The sequence below is a fragment of the Lates calcarifer genome, linkage group LG11 (genome assembly GCF_001640805.2).
Source record: "Lates calcarifer isolate ASB-BC8 linkage group LG11, TLL_Latcal_v3, whole genome shotgun sequence".
Classification (NCBI taxonomy): domain Eukaryota; kingdom Metazoa; phylum Chordata; class Actinopteri; family Centropomidae; genus Lates; species Lates calcarifer.
The window spans coordinates 16010049-16026737 of record NC_066843.1 but is presented as its reverse complement, the minus strand read 5'-3'; the positions used below and the strand labels follow the sequence as shown (position 1 = coordinate 16026737).

Genomic DNA, 16689 nt, shown 5'->3' with positions numbered 1-16689 from the left:
TGCTGTTGCTGTTCCTATTCCTCTTGATATTGCATTCCTTTTTTAAAGTGGAGTTAGGCAGACCCAAGAATTTTTGGGTGGTTAAAATCAGATTCATTAGTGGTGAAACAGAGATTCTGTGGTGTAAGGATTTTGAGAGGAAGAATGAGGTGGTGGAAGACAAATGGATATCTCTGTCACTTATACCTAGATGCAATTTTGAACCATTGTTCCAAGGATAGGAAAGATAAATACAGTTGAGTATCATCTGCATAGCAAAACACTGGCTTGTCCTATCTACAAGAATATAATCTCCAAAGATTATATTCAACAGGTGACAACAGTATGGGAGGATGATTTGTGAAATTTCAAGGCCAAGTGACCTGGCATATATTGAGAACAGGGGTTTCCAAAGGTTTGAGCCCCACATGGACAGCATATATAGTGAAGAAGGACACCTTCTCTATGAAACTTGGTCACCAAGATGGTAAAAGAACCACACAAATGCAGCCAAGAAATCCCAAGGTCTTCAAGGGTGCCAAAGTGGAAGAGTCAAAAACAGTCAACAAGCTGATTGTGGAAAGTCTGAGTGGTGTGGGGAAAAAGATGTCAAAATGTTTCATGATGTGTGTTTTTTCTTTTAAATATCTGGCACATCCATACCTTAGATTTCAAAATGTGAAGAAAGACACATGGCTTGAAACATACTCTGTTTCTCTCTCTGTCAATCTATGCTACCTTCCAACAGGTTCACAACGTGTCTGTATTATCTTGGCTTACCTGGACTCAGGTTCAAAGGTATCTCTCTTTCCTGTCTCTTGCCTTCTCTTATTATTATCCCTCTTTCTCTCTTCTTTTCCTCCCTGGAATTCATCCTTATACTCTGTCTTATCCTCTTTGATCACCCCAAGAATAACTTCCCTTTGTTCTAAGTTACAGAATATAATGTAAATGTAACCTCACGTTTCACTCAAAACCTGTGCTGGAAAAAAGTTTGATCACAGGTTTGTATGTCAAAAGAAGACAATGAGAAAAACTTTGAACTGACTTGTTTGTTTGTTCTGTGTCACAAATTATTTGACTTACAAACTGAAGAGAGATACTGTCAGGAGAATTTCTAAGTAAGCAGCACTTTGATTAGTGTGATTAATGGTAGATCTGGTGATAGTTTGTTTTAGCCCCAGTGGAAAATCAACACATATTTGCAGTGTAAATGAACCAGTAAGGAGGGTTGTGAATTTATGCATTTATACAGCACAGTCAACTAACTCACATAGTCCTTTGACACAATCTAAAAAAATAATTCTGAATGGAAGTCCCATAAGCATTCACACAAGCCAAAAGTCTTGTTAATGACAGTGATGCACAGATAATCAGATAACCTGAAGCTGTGGGACAACTGGGACGGAAATTCTGATGCTGGCAGACTAAGAGAAGTTTATGATGCTTATTAAATGTGCCCTGTTGCCAATGCTAAGGGAATAGAAGACAAACATAGTTTACGAAAGTTTTCACTTTGTCTCCAGTGGTAACTTCTGATGGTTTTCCTTGTCAGGGCTTAACTATGCAGGTTTTTTTCTCTGCCTTATTTTCAATCATATTGCTTTCTCATCCCTACCCTTCACCCGTGTACATACCCCATTGATGCTCTCTGGTGAGATCGATTGTTGATACCTTGCCCTCTACCACTTCGCTGGTTCAGTCCCTCCCTTTTTACCTTTCTCTTTTGCTCTGTTGGCATCCCTCTTTCAATTTCTGCTCTTTCATCATGCACCTCTATCTCCCTCCCAGCATTGCTTGTTGCTACTCCATCACCTCCTCCTCCCTCCTGTCCCCCTGCTGTGCCCCTTGCCAGATTTGCAAGAGACACCCTGGTACATCATTGGATCAGGACAACCCCCTCTGTGGCCCTTTGGCTGCTATGAGGGGGGTTGGAGAAGGTGATAAGTTTAGAGAAGTGCACCAACAAATATATAGAGTGTCAAGAACAAGTTAGTGAATCCTGTGGAATCATATCCATTTATGTATAAATTTGTTTTTAAATATGGTCAGATCTTCATCCAAGTTAGAATCATGAACAGTCACAATCAATTTCAACTAATAATACACATAAATCACTGTATTTTTCTTGTCCATACTGAAAACCTCATTCAAAAATTTACAGTGTAGGTTGGAAAATGTAAACCCTTTGGCTAGTTACATTAACAAAAGCTAATTGGAGTCCAATCAATGAAACCACATTGGAGTGTGGGTTAGAGCTATTTTGACTGATAAAAACACTGTTGATTTATATAAAGCTGGAAAGGGTTACAAAGTCATCAAGATTTTAGATACTCATCAGTCCACAGTCAGACAAACTGTCTGTAGATGGAGATGATTTAGTTTTGTGGCTACTCTGCCTATATTTGGGTGTCTGCCTAAGATGACAACACAGATGTTCAGTAAGGTAAAAACTAAGCCTAGTAACAGCTTAAAGTATAAATCATCAATCACTGGAGCTGGTTAACATTTCTGCTGATGAATCTACCATACATGAATCATGGAGCATTGAGTCTGTGTCAGGGCACCAGGGAGAACCCTGCTACTCTCCAAAGAAAACAGCACTATGCATCAGCATTTTCCAAAGAGCATCTTGACACTCAATAATGCTACCAGGTAAAAGTCTTATGGATTGCTAAAAAAGCCCAGCCCTTAACCCAATAGAAATGCTGTGGAATGACCTCAGAGAGCAGTTTACACCAGACAGCTTAAGAATATGGTTTAGCTGAGGCAGTTCTGTGAGGAGGAATTCTTCCTCAATGCTGTACAGGTTTGATCAGCAGCTAATGGGGGAGCTTGTTTGAGGTTATTGCTGCCAAAGGAGGTTCAACCGGTTATTAAAACCAGGGTTCACTTACTTTTTCCACCTGCACTGTGCATATGTAATGGGTGTGTTCAATAAAGACACAGGATATTATAATCATTCTGTGTTATTAGCTGAAGCACATTGTGTTTGTCAGTACTTGTGACTTCCATGAAGATCAGATCACAATTTTATCATGAATTAATGTTGAAAACCAGGTCATGCTAAAGGATTCACTTACTTATTCTTGCCACTGTAGTAGGAGGGAGAGAATCATTTGTCACAAAATTAGATAAGGATGGTTGAGGGAGAGATGCAACAGAAAGGGCCTGGGATTGTTAAAAAGATTTAGGACTTTGAGGAGAAGGTTTTTGAATTGGACTGGGAGCAATGTCCCAGTGCATATTTGCCATGGGGAATACAGAGCAGAGGACAGAAAGAGAAAGAGAGTGAAAGAGAGAGAGTCAAAGTCAAGTTATCTCTGGGCAGATCAACAAGTTCACAGATATGTGAACAAAATAGGTCATTTGTCAGCGCCAACCAAACAACCCATGTGATTGTTTTAGTTGACTCACAAGTCATTATGAGCATTTTTTTTTTATCTGCCAGCTCTAAAATTTATGTCTGTAAGTTTATTTGGCTAAAACTACTTGGCTAAGGTTAGGGAAAGATCATGGCTTGGGTTAAAAGAAACCAATGCTGACTGCTGGTAAAATAGACAATGTTTTGTTTTAAAGACACATTTTTTGGTGAATAGTCATTGTCAGCACTAATCTAGGTGACAAACAAAATGTGTTTTTGGTGGCTGGTTAAAAATAAAAGCTGCCCCATTTTAACCAGTTGAACGCTTTAAATGTAAAGCCGCAGCAGGAAATGTTTGGTTTGCATTAGCACAAACATAATACAGCTCTGAAATGTTGTTAAGAGAGTGAACAGTAAAACAGTGAGGCTGTTATCAGTGAGACATAATTACAAACAGTAATTCTGGAGTACTTGCATGGATCATTTCCTGTGAATCCATTGTGTGCACGGAGGCTCTTTAAATCCAGCACAGGTATGGTGGATTCCCCCATTAACATTAATGAACACTACTTTACAGAAGGATAATTACAGACTGTAAATGCATTGAATGACTATTGCTGGAAAAAACACTGACCCTCTTGTCAGTTTTCTGGTGAGGATAATCCCTGAAATATAAAAGCTTCCCTTTCAGCACTTCATGATTAAGTTGCAAAGATAATAAATCTTTACCACTTCCAAAATGATTCTGAGAAAAACATCCAACACGAATAAATAGTCCATCATAAAATTGATAGCTGTCGCATAAATACAATGCCTCGACAGTAACTGAGAGAATAACACCTGTTGTTGAAAGTCGTTGTACAGCAGAGAACACAACCCATTTCACTCACACCATTCCCCTCACCCCAACATACACAAACTTTCACAACACATGCGCAGAGACTCAAGCACCCATAAATCCATCCTTCCCAATAAAACTTGTTTATGGCTTTCACACACAGACAGTAGCCATTAAATCTTGTATCGGCCTCTACCAACCAAGGCTTCCTTAAAGGTCAGTCTGAGAGGTTCTTCAGTAATACCACTGGTGGAAACAGCTGATGTTTTCTGTGATCTATAATCACATCTATAAGTGAGCCTGTGGGAAGACTCGTTGGCAGGATGTGCTCCACTGTCCCAGAGGGATATATAGCCTGCCAATGCCTGAGTGTTTTATTGTTGTCGTTAGCAATGAAGAGCAATGGGGCCCTATCTCTACAAAGTCACCATAGCCTGGACTGTGGAGGTTTTCTGAATTTCTACACATATTTCTTGAGTTATTGCTTTAGCATAATTCCACAAATCCCTCAAACATTCAGTTTGATATAAACAAACTCCTCCTCTAAACAGGGGCTGTTCAAGCTGCATTAGCAAACATGAGCAAGCATGGGAGGCCTGTCATGCTTTGGTTTTATCCACATGTTGAAGCTGTGTGCACAGGGGCTTTAATAAGAGTATTAAAGAGTGAAGAGGGTGTTGTCTATTTGTCTTTCCACAACTTGAAAAACAAGAGTGTAATGAATGGATTAAAGAATGTGTTTATTTGCAAGGGTTAGCATGCTCAGCTAACTAGATTACAGTTTACAATAGTAACTCACCATCACTTCTATCATTGCATCATTACAAGGTTACATTTATTTGGGTGATTACAGGTTCATATATATATATATATATATATATATATATATTATATATATATATATATATATATATATATATATATATATATATATATTATATATATATATATATATATATATATATATATATAAAATATATATATATAAATTTAAAAATTTAAAACAAGCCAGCTGAAAACATTAAGAAGTCAGATTGCATTTTCTTTCAACTCATGGGACTAACATTAGCTTAATTAGTTAACTAGTCACAGCTGATCCATCTGTGAAAATCAGCAGTCACAAACTAGAAGTGAGATGTTGGTGGTAGACGGCACGCCACCGCTATAGTTTTAAATCAGCATAAAAGAAGTGCTGTAAAGGAAAGCCTGGTGTAGCAAACAGCAGGCTAACTAAGAGGGGTGTCAATAGTAACATGCTCTTTGACTGTAGGAATTAGCCAGAAGAGGCTTTGGATTACTAGCATGTAAACATCGTAATGTTTTAGATTAGGGAAAGTGAAAGAACACCAGTGGTAAAGATAAAGGAGCTCAGGGTTTTATAATCTGTCACTGATGATGCAGAATGCCTTAAAGGAGGGAATAGTTGATGAGAAATAAAGGTGAAAATTAAAAGTTTAAGAGAAGAGAGACAGGGAGAAGCAATGAGAGAGCGAATGGTAGAGACCGGATCAGAGTAGGATTAGAGGGCAGAACGAAGCCCCGTGGATGGGAGGTGGGAGAAAATTAGGTGGAGAAATCAAATGGCTGGAAGGGGGAAGGAGAGAGGGTTAGAGGAAGGGAGGGGCGAGGAAGGGTGACCATAAGAAAAGAAGCCTGGCTGGAATGAAAGGTGGCCATTTATGATTATTAATAGTAATGTTTGATTATCATGAGTGCAGTCAGGAAAGCGATACGGCTGGGCCTAGCAGCCTAACATCACTGGCCCCATGCTGAACTGGGCTCCCATTTTTCATCCTAAAATAGTTGGAGTGGGCATGTATAAAACAGAATGAGCAGAGCCTCTGATCTTTTACTGGACGTCCCTCTTGCACCTCTCTGCCCCCATCCCACCTCAGCATCCGTCAGTAACAAGGTAAGAGGAAGACATGAATGCAGGAAAAAAAGAAATACAAGAGTTTGTAAGGAGTGTAAAGCACTGTCTTTTTTTTAATGATGAAGACTCATAACATAACCAGGTTACCTGTGGCTGGATAGAGAATGGCTGACATTGACCTTGCAGTAGTTGTGCTGTTCTTGATGTTGCTTTGTAATCAAATGCAGAGATAGATGAAACTAATATAAAAGGTGATAGATAGAGAAACGTGGGAAGAAATGTAATTTACCCTCTTTTACAAGCTTCTCTATAGAGTGAGATTAGATATAGATATAGAGACAGTATATCAACAAGGTAATTACTTTCTGATAGCAATAGTTTGCTGCCAAAATAGGAGGCACAGGAGTAATTTAGTTGAAGTGCTTACTTGTGATATATTTCAAGGTCAAATTTTAATTACTATTAATGAGACTGAATACAGATTCACGTCCATGCTCCAGGTAAACGTGACTTTGTCAAAATGCTGATGCAGGAAAAGACATGAAGTCCCTCTTGAGGATGCACTGATCCTGTGTCCAATCACAGAGATTTACAAAATGTTGCATGTACTCATACAGCACATGCATTATGTACTATGAATATTCATAGACAGAATGATACTTAAGTGGATGCGATCTCAGTTAATTAATGAGGAGGGCGCTTAATATTTTGTTTGTGTGTCACAGTGAAATATGTATGTCTTTTAACACTCTCAACGCTGGTGCTTCCAGTCGAAGATTAAATGGAATTACTTTTAATTTGTTTTGTAATATTTTATGCAAATATGTAGCGTGTCTGAATGCTTAATAATGTTTTCATCTCATATGTGTTTTGCAAAGTCACCCCATTAAAGTTTGTGACTTTATTAGATTATGATAGAGGTGCCGACAGTCAACTGGGAGTGTGTAACCATGGCCAGGCATCATGCATCATGGTCTAAAGATTTCTAACGCTGGTGATTCCCCACCTCTCTAATCCCTGTATGAAGCATAGACTGTAAATTGACATTTACTGTTTTGTAGTCAAAATATCTTACAACTGTTGGTTGAATTAGCATTTGGAAAAGACATTCATATCCCCCCTGGGGATAAATTGACCCAAGTCTGATGATGCCTGACTTTTGCTCTATGTGCCATTATCATGTCAAAATTTTAAATGGTTCAACTTCTGTACTGTTCTTTTCAGTGCCACAGTAATAGAGATAATGTTAGCATGCTAAAATACTAAACTACAATGGTAAACATTATACCTTCCAAATATCACCTTGTTAGCTTTGCTATTGCGAGCATATTAGCTTGCTGATGTTATCATTTAGCTGAAAGTACCACTGTGCCTAAAAACAGCCTCATAGAGGCATGGCTAACATGGCTGTCAACGGTTTTTACACATACCACAACATATAATTAGTCACACTAACCTTTCAAAAAATTACAACCAAGTGACTGAAATACTCCTGTAAAAGAGAAGTGCTAGCAAAAGCAACTGAAAGTACAAATAAAGACTACATTTTTAGCTCACAAACTGTCTCAGTCAGTCAGACAGACAATTATATTCTGTGCAGCTATGAACACACACAGACACACTCAGGGCTATTGTTGCCAAGCTGTAACTGTGTGGTTAAGCTATCCTGTCCTGTACCTGCCAGCAGATTAGACAGTGGACAGTGGTGATAACAGCCGGATGATCCCCAGGTCTCTGCACTACTCTTATCAAATCCATTCTTCCCTTGCTGTGTGTTTGTGTGTGTGCATGTGTATTTGTTTTTGTTTTTGAATGCTCACCATTGTATTTTCTCTCCCTATCAGCAACTCTATAAAATCAGTAGACAGTGTAATGCACACTGAAAAGAGAGCTCTGGCTACATTGAACCATCGAGCTTATTTGAAGATCAACTGTGCAGATCAGTGGTATTTCAGATAGAAAGCTTTTAAGGAAGATGAAAATCAGTGGGGCCTCCTGAAAATGGCCTGTTAGAGTGGTTCATATTTTTCAGATTTACTGGGCAACTAACGTGTTATATCTTTTCATACCCATGACTATACTGACTGTCATCTCTAAATTTTTTTAAAAATATTATCCACTCAAACTTGTGAACCAGCCATAATGCAGTAAGTTATTAGAAAAAACAACAACCTGAATTCCTTTATATCTTAAAAATATATTAAGTGTGTTTTATGGCAGCACAGTCATCATGTAAGTATCCAAAGTCACATATAGAGGAATAACCCTTCTCATTCAGTCATTCATAACAAAAGAAATCCAATACTGGTGACCTTACTTTAAACTTATAACAGCATAGCACTCAGACAGTGTATGATGAACATAACAGCGATGATTCCTCAAAACAATGTTCATTGTTTAATGGTTCACTGCAGTACACAGCAGCGTTAAAGGGAGAAACTAGTCACACAATACCATCAAAGCCTATTTCTGTAGAGGACACAAGTTCACACAGTTCACAAACTGCATGAAATGATACTGAAGAGGAATATTATTCTGCAGTATCTCCCTTTTCCCCTTAACTATCACCATCTAACATGTACTCATACTTGCATGCATTTTGTCATCTTTTTAACTCCCCCCACAAACATACACACACCTGTCAAATGAGCACAATGAGCTCAGGTTTCTTGAAATGCAAGCACATTCTTCTTTAAGCCTTCCACCTCTTCACCCCAGCCTGCTTGGCACCCTTTGTAACGCATAAAAACACTTGCATCATGCACCCACACATTCACACACTCATGCAGCTGTTACAGTAGAGAAGTTGGCAGTGCTGCAGCATGGTTAGGTTTCCCACACCTAGACTGACCATCAGGGTCATGGGACTTCTCACAAAGGAAAACCCCAGTTTGACAAATTCATCTACTTCAAATAGCTCGTAGGTCGACCTCTTGTAGGATGAGATGTCATTGTATCCTCCAGAAACCTCTAAAATTCCATTTTTATGTCACATTTTGTTTCATTTGCCCCCCATACAAAGCATAAAGCATCTAGACTATGTCTTTATTCAACAGCTTTAAATCAATCCGTAATAGTTATGAAATAACTTAAATGTATTAAACCCAACTGACCAGTTATGTAGCGTGAAAAAAGAGGACACACCCATACATAAAAACACAACAACAGAAAATAACATTTTTTTTTGTGTTTATTTGTTTTGCCTGAGCATTCTGCCTAAGCCATGAAAATATGGATATATGATATGAATATATATGAATATAAATATTTCTTGTAACTTTAAACAAGCTGTCAACAGCAACCTCAGGGACTTGGACTGTAGAAATCAGTGTAGTGAGGAGTAAGAAATAAATCAAGGACATCCAGTACAATTCAGGGTGAAACACTTGATCTAGCCAAAGATAGCGGTTATAGGAAACAGCAACAACTGAACAGTAAGTGCATTATACCAGCACTGCAGCGCGGCAGATAACCTTGGTGGGACCTGATTGATGCTCATATCACGCCTACTTAAATTCAGATGGGACTTTAAAAGGAAAAACACTGCTTTACAAAATTACTGTTGCTCAGAAAGTTAAAAGTTAACATGGAACACAGGTTGCAATCACACTGAGCCATCGCAAAGCAACAAAATAATAATAATTTGAAGATTGAATCATGTGAGTCTTTTTGTTTTCCAGAGAAGATACATATTGTATATCTATTGGATCAATTGAAGAAATCACTGATAAATATCAGGGTAGGAAAAAACGCAATCAAAACTCCAAGGTTTTACTGAATTTCAAATTGCCACTTATGTATTTTTATGGAAACATGCAACCATGGCTTTGCTCAACAAAAGTATCTGCCAAATGAATCTGTGATGTATTAACTTCTTTATTACTCTGAATTGATCTTCTTGACCTCTTGATCTGACCCACTGGTCCTGAAGTGAGCTCATACTGTATACATATGTGGAGTATGCCAGCCCAGCCAAAAAAGAAACTGTCATTAAAGATAGATTTAAGGGATTAGTTCAACATTTTAGGAAACGTATTTGCTTTCCTGATGAGAAAATATCTCACATAACCCCAACATGTCATTTTTACACTGTGGCTGTTAGATGTAGCTTCATATTTACCAAACAGACATGAGAGTGGTATCAGTCCTCTCATCTAAATTGTGGTAAGGAAGCAAATAAGCATTTTTTTTCCCTGAAAAAAAGTTGAATTATTTCTTTAACGGGAAAACATGTGACTTAAATTAAGCTGTATGATATTCTGCTGTAAACATCTCAATCTGTATTCAGGTATTTGACGTGGAAAAAAGTGTTCCATATTCACAAAGATAACAAATCTGACGTCAGATCAACACGAGCACAACCCTGTCTTTACGCTTTCCTTTAAATAAATCAATGTGGCTTACTTTATACAGTTCCACACAGCGGCACACTGACTGAGATATCTCAGTGAATCAATCTTATCCTCCTCATTTCACGGCGAATTGTTTCTTTCCCCCCAGGACACCTTTGTGGTAAAAGGTCAGAGAAGGAGGTTGTGCTTTTATAATGATAAAAGATTGGATGTGTGGCCACACAAGTTAAGCAGTGTTCGGTATTGATCTGTGTGTGCAGCAGTATGTTACTGAAGTAGATAACGTGAAGCTCATGCATCACTGAAACTGAGGGTGACACCAGTGGAAAAAGAAATCTATGAACTACTTCACATAGTGGCTAACACTACATTTATCTGTGAGTAGTTTATTTCCAAAACACTTAAAGAACTGGTTAAATGACATTATTTTGATAACCACGGACACTGACAGCATAGTTGTATGCCATCAACTGTCTATCATTTAAACTGTATTATACTGTGCATTGCACATGTGATCTTTCTCTTTCTCGGGTGATTAACTTTCTGATTTCTGTGGTAAATATTATATAGACGGTTATTGTAGATGTCAGTGTGGCAGATTACAGTATGAAGCAGATGATATCAGAATAGCTACACTACTTAAGGCATGATGCAGCAAAGTAATGAAGCATGAGTGATTTGTACAGGTGGAAATGTCCAGTACAGGCCACTCAGACTGTATTTCCAACATTGAGAAGGACAGAGCGTTGATATTTCCTAGCTCAGCGTTATATGCTGTGCACAGAGAGCACAGTGATGATGATAATGCTCTAAGGAGGATGGCGATACAGTGTCATTACTTTGACCTTTTTACCTGACATTTCGCTTCTGCTTTGCATCAACATCACACTTACTGACATACTGGTATAAGTGAATATCTACAGACGGGAAAAAAGGTAGAGGAAAAACCTGAAAAATTAGTGGAGATGACAGTACCACCATCCACAGGGCATGAGGGGTCACTGATGTGAATCATATGCTATGGCCTTCACACTCAACAGATCTCAACCTAACTGTAAACCAGTGGAAGATTTTGACCAACAGCACTCTTCGCCACCATCATCAATAGAGCAAATGAGGGAATATGTTTTGGAGGAATGCTGTTCCATCCCTCCATTATGGTCCAGAGACTTGCAGAATCAATACCAAAGCACTGAAGCTATCCTGGTGGTATGAGGCCCAACACCTTACTAGGACACTTTATGTTGGTTTTCCTTTCATTTGTCACTAGACTGTATATATGGTATGTGTAGCTGTTTACAGCAAGTTCCTCAGAGGATCCCAGTAGCCTCACAAAGCCAGACTCAACCTCACAAGTTGAGGTTTTTGCCTGCTGCAGTCAGTTGGTGTACTTTATTCCACACTAAAATATCTCAACAACTATCAGATGGATTGTCATGAAATTTGGTGCATACATTCACAGTCTTCAGTGGATGAATTTTAATTCCTTTGGTGCTCTCCTCCAACTTAAATGTAGTTATAAACTGATTTCTGTACACAGTTAACTGGAGGCAAAGACCACAAACAGGTCAATGAGTGGTGTATGAATCCATTTAGGTAGAAGTGAGGTTTGTGTGAATGCCTGGGTGAAGTGTTGCTCATCTGCCGTACGGCCTACTTGAAATAATGTTTCTCCCAAGCAAATTCCTGTTAAGGCTTGCCAGACCACAACGAGCAAAGTGAAATCAGAGCACCACATCCTCTAATCCACATGTCACTTACTTCTTTCACAGCTCTGTAAGTTCCCGTCTTCCTCCGCCGCTCGCTCTGAGGGTGTTTGCGCAGCTGTGCATTCGGCATTAAGCGTATACATGCTGTATATGTGTGTTTGCAATAGCAACAGAGGAGAGAAGGGCATCAGTCAAAGTCAGGAGAAGGTGACAGCTTTATAACCAGCGATCAGGTTCGGTCACACACACGCAGTAAAAAGCCAACGCGCTGTTAAGTGCCAGGCTCGCCTTTCATAGTGTGAGGTACAAGAAGGTTCTCCGTCTGGGCTGACAAACTGAACTCTCCTGTGGTATTTTAGACACAGCAGAACATTTAGATGGCCTGTTAAACCCCCGCTGATGTGGCCTCTGGCCCCATGCCCCTGCTCTCATCTGTAACAACTCAATGATATCACACAGATGCAATGAAAAACACTGATATGGACACCACACTGGTTGCTCTGTCCATCTGAGCCCCCCCAGCTCCTCTCCTTCATTCTCCTTCATTCACATTTTTCTTATTTTACTTTATTTGGATGACCCTGGTCCTATGTCAGATAACACCACAAATAAACCTCTTTTCCTTCCTGTTTTTCTCAACACCACCCTGCTTTTTCTTTCTCCACCTCCTTTCCCACGCTCTCTCTCTTTGTCACTCCTCCTCGACTGTCACTAATTCATTCTGTCACTCATCACCTCTATCTCTCATGGCCCGGTTTCCTGCTCCATTTGTGAGAGAGTGTCACCAGTGTAATACGAGATTGTGTCTGCGTTGTCGCTCTGCTCTCTAGCGACCTTGTTTTTAACCTTGTCCCCTCTCTGTCCTTCTCTTCCTTCTCTGTCTCCTTTCTTCCTATCTTTTGTTCTCCCTTATCTCTTTTCTCCAACAGCTAAAATGGCAATGAGCAGCATCCTCAACACTGATGACATCAAGAAAGCTCTAGATGCATTTGCAGGTAAAGCACTTGTTACAGCTAAATGGCAAAATAAATGGTTCCCAGGTAGCACCAAAACTTACAATGACCACTCATTTTTATTATTTCACTATCTTTTTTGTAAAATCACAAATATCATCTGTCATTTTGGCATGGCTCAGAATACTACATTACCCATAAGCCTCAGCCATCGTTGTAGATTTTGTTCAACACTTTGTTGTTGCAGCTGGGAATAAACCACTAAAACCCCCCCAGCATAATTGACCACATCCTACAGGTAATTTATCCCCATCCTCTGATAGATAGATAGATAGATAGATAGATAGATAGATAGATAGATGTGAACTTAATCAATCCTTTGGGGAGGTTCCCTTCAGGAAATTCAGGATACTACCCACTGGAATATTCCAGCAGAATGCATAACGGATGACATTGTCATGGTTACAATAATAAACTCCCATTTAAGGTTACCGGACAGTCAGTTTGGTTAGGTATAGGCACAAGAACTACTTGGTCAAGTCCCTGAAAAGATTTGGCTTAAAATAAGTACTGTTTGTTATGGTTAGAGGACCTTCATTGTCATGATTACTGTGTTATGCTTTTATTGTAAAGCACATTGTAACTGTGTTTTCAAAGGTGTTTTATAAACAAAATGTATTACAAAAATTATTATCATTACTAAATTAATTCAAAACTGAACCAGAATCCAAAAGTGAATTGATGTGAACTACAGATTGTGATTTCTGTTCATCTTTTGCTTCCACCTGCTGCTAACAGCGTATGTAACAGAATTTTAAGCTCAATGATTCGATGCTTCCTGCCAGAGTCGTAGTTAATATCTACCTCTAAGTTTTTATGTACACAGTGTTTGTCTTCTGTTGTGGTGATTCAAGAATTTTATACCGATCCGAACAGTTAAGGTGTGTCAAACTACGAATGATGTCATATGACCCATGGGAAAATTTATGGGATTTCAAGATTTTGAATAAAAGTTTGTCATGAAAAAACTGATATTAGTATATATATATATATATATATATATATATATATATATATATATATATATATATATATATAAATATATATATATATATATATATTTTTTTTTTTTTTTTTTTAATTCTAGAATTTCTTCTACATAGGTGCATACCTCCAGTTAGTGTGTTTGCTTGTACTGTATAGTGTAGACAGACAGAAGAGGAAGTTAAAGCTCTATGACCTAGAACTGATGGGTCCTCTGGCAAACACAAGTTCTCAATCTATAAGTATAACACTGTTTTATTAAAAGGCTGCTTTGTTACAATTAAATTTTTGCCTTCAGGCGTCATCACCCAGATCAACACAGAAACTTATCAGCAACTTAAAATAACTTTTAGAGGAGGGCTCCACTGAATGCTTGCGTCAATGAAAATGCACATGTTTGGGATCTCAGGCCCATTATCTTTACTGTACAACAGAAACACTGTGTCTTTATAAGTAAAGTTGAAACAATTTGAAATGTCTGTGTGTGTGTATGTGTGCAGTTGCTGATTCCTTTGACCATAAGAAGTTTTTTGAGATGGTGGGTCTGAATGCCAAGTCTTCTGATGATGTGAAGAAGGTCTTCACGGTGCTGGATGCTGACAACAGCGGCTTCATAGAGGAGGAGGAGCTCAAGTGAGACAAACATACAACTGCATATAAACCCAGAGATGGCAACAAATGATCTCACAGCACACAAAACATTAGCGTTCTGTGACATGGATCTGTTCTGTTTTTCTGTCTCTGACTAGATTCGTCCTGAAGGGTTTCGCCAAGGATGGCAGGGACCTGACAGACAAAGAAACCAAAGCATTTTTACAAGCAGCTGATAAGGATGGAGACGGCAAGATTGGAGTCGATGGTAAACACCAAATCTACTCCATTAGTGGGAGTGTCGCAAGGTCACCGAAACCAACAACACAAATATGGAAGGAAACGTGACATACACAAACAAACAGGGGCAAACTGTTTTCATTGGCTGTAGAACTGCAACATCAATGTCTTTATGTCCATAGGATCTTAGACTTCCTATTGCTGATTTGCATCACTATACCAAAAGAAACTAAAATTCATTCTCAGGCATCTTGTTGCACTGTTCAGCGGATATTGTTCTCATCTGTTCAATTAAACCATAGAGACACAAAGTCTGTTGAATTTAATTCTAAATATGACTGAAGTTATTCAAGCACCCACTTGTAGATCAACAGATACAAAGGCAACACATTGTTTACATGATTCGGCCCATTAAGGGGCTGTATGTAAATTACTGGTGCAGGGAGGGGTGTGGTCTGAATTTTTAAAAGCTTGAGATTCCTCCCAAGGGTTACTCTTATAACCCTCTGATTTTCACATAGCCCAAGTCTCATATCAGAAGTGGAATTGGCATTTGCCAAAATTATGGTAACTAGTGTGTCCTGTTTATGGCAGCTGCCCTCTAGATTTGAACCACAGGCTACTAAATGAACAGTTATTACCAAAGGCACTGAATTAGCTATCAGCATGGACAGGTTATATAATACTTTTGAGCATTTTCCAGAGGATAGCAAGACTTTTTTGACACTGCATGGTGTTGACTTGTTACCGTGTGTGTAACTCAAAGCTAAACACATTTTTACTGTGATGGATCTTTAAATGTAGAGAGTAAATAACTCAAAGATTCTGACAACTATTTGCTTTTTCGTCTTCTCTTCCAGAATTTACTGCCCTGGTGAAAGAATAAACAGTCGCCTAGTGTGACTGACTAGCGCTCCAAGATCACCTCCTAACCACCGCCACATCCTATCACCCGCTGAGCCCCCTCTCTCCCTCCCCAGCAGCTACACTTCACCACCCCCATCATGACTCCCAGCCCACTAGACTGCAACTGATTCCTGCTACACACACTCCTGTGTGTGACCCCCTCACTCCCATACATCCTCAAATACCCCCATGAGCTACATTCATCCTATTTATTTTTTCCTTTTTATACAAACTGTTCTTGTTTCTGTTTATGTTTAGATATAAAAACTTGCCTGAAGGTATAAATCTCACATTTTAAAGCATAAAGTAGATATTTAAAGAAAACAGAGATTTTAAGAGAAAGACCCTCATTTCCTTCTGTGTTTCTGACTTCACCCTCTTTCTTATCTCTTTGTTTTTCTTAACACTTCCTCCCACCCACCCTCTTTCTTTTTCTCCTCTTTCTGTTTTTCTCTTCTCTCTGTCTCTGGCACTGTTCCCTCCCTGCTTTTGCTCTCCTTTGTCCCCTCCCACACCATCACCTCATCCATACATCTATCTATTCATATCTATCCATCCCTTTCTCCTCTGGTAATGAGCTGTTGTAAAACATACCAAAAGAAGAAAGAGGTCAAGCTGTGAAAGAATAAAATAAAATGAAGAAAACAAAGCCTCGAGAAACACTGACTCACTCTGACTCTTCTGTTAATTCCTTCCTTTGATATATTTCTCTTATCTGATTTCACACTTTCAATCCCTCTCTCCTTCTCTCTTCCTTTCTCTGTTTCACTGTCACTCCTGTCTTATCAAGCAGAACAACTGAAGCATATCTTGACAGCGACCTAATAATGTATAAAGGGC

At 38.9% G+C, this 16689-nt stretch overlaps 1 protein-coding gene across 2 annotated transcripts in view; it reads left to right on the top strand.

Annotated features, from left to right (window-relative positions):
- pvalb6 (parvalbumin 6) overlaps positions 1-16513 on the top strand; it is a 42400-nt gene extending 25887 nt beyond the window's left edge. Inside the window, exons 1-5 of one of the 2 annotated variants that reach the window (XM_018667746.2) lie at positions 5984-6093; positions 13045-13110; positions 14613-14745; positions 14862-14971; positions 15804-16513. In XM_018667746.2, coding sequence (XP_018523262.1) covers positions 13050-13110; positions 14613-14745; positions 14862-14971; positions 15804-15829 — 330 coding nt within the window. In that variant the 5' untranslated portion in view covers positions 5984-6093; positions 13045-13049 and the 3' untranslated portion in view covers positions 15830-16513. Of the gene's footprint in view, positions 1-5983; positions 6094-13044; positions 13111-14612; positions 14746-14861; positions 14972-15803 lie in introns of those variants that run through there. The other variant, XM_018667745.2, reaches the window with a different exon arrangement.
- Positions 16514-16689: the final 176 nt, after the last annotated feature.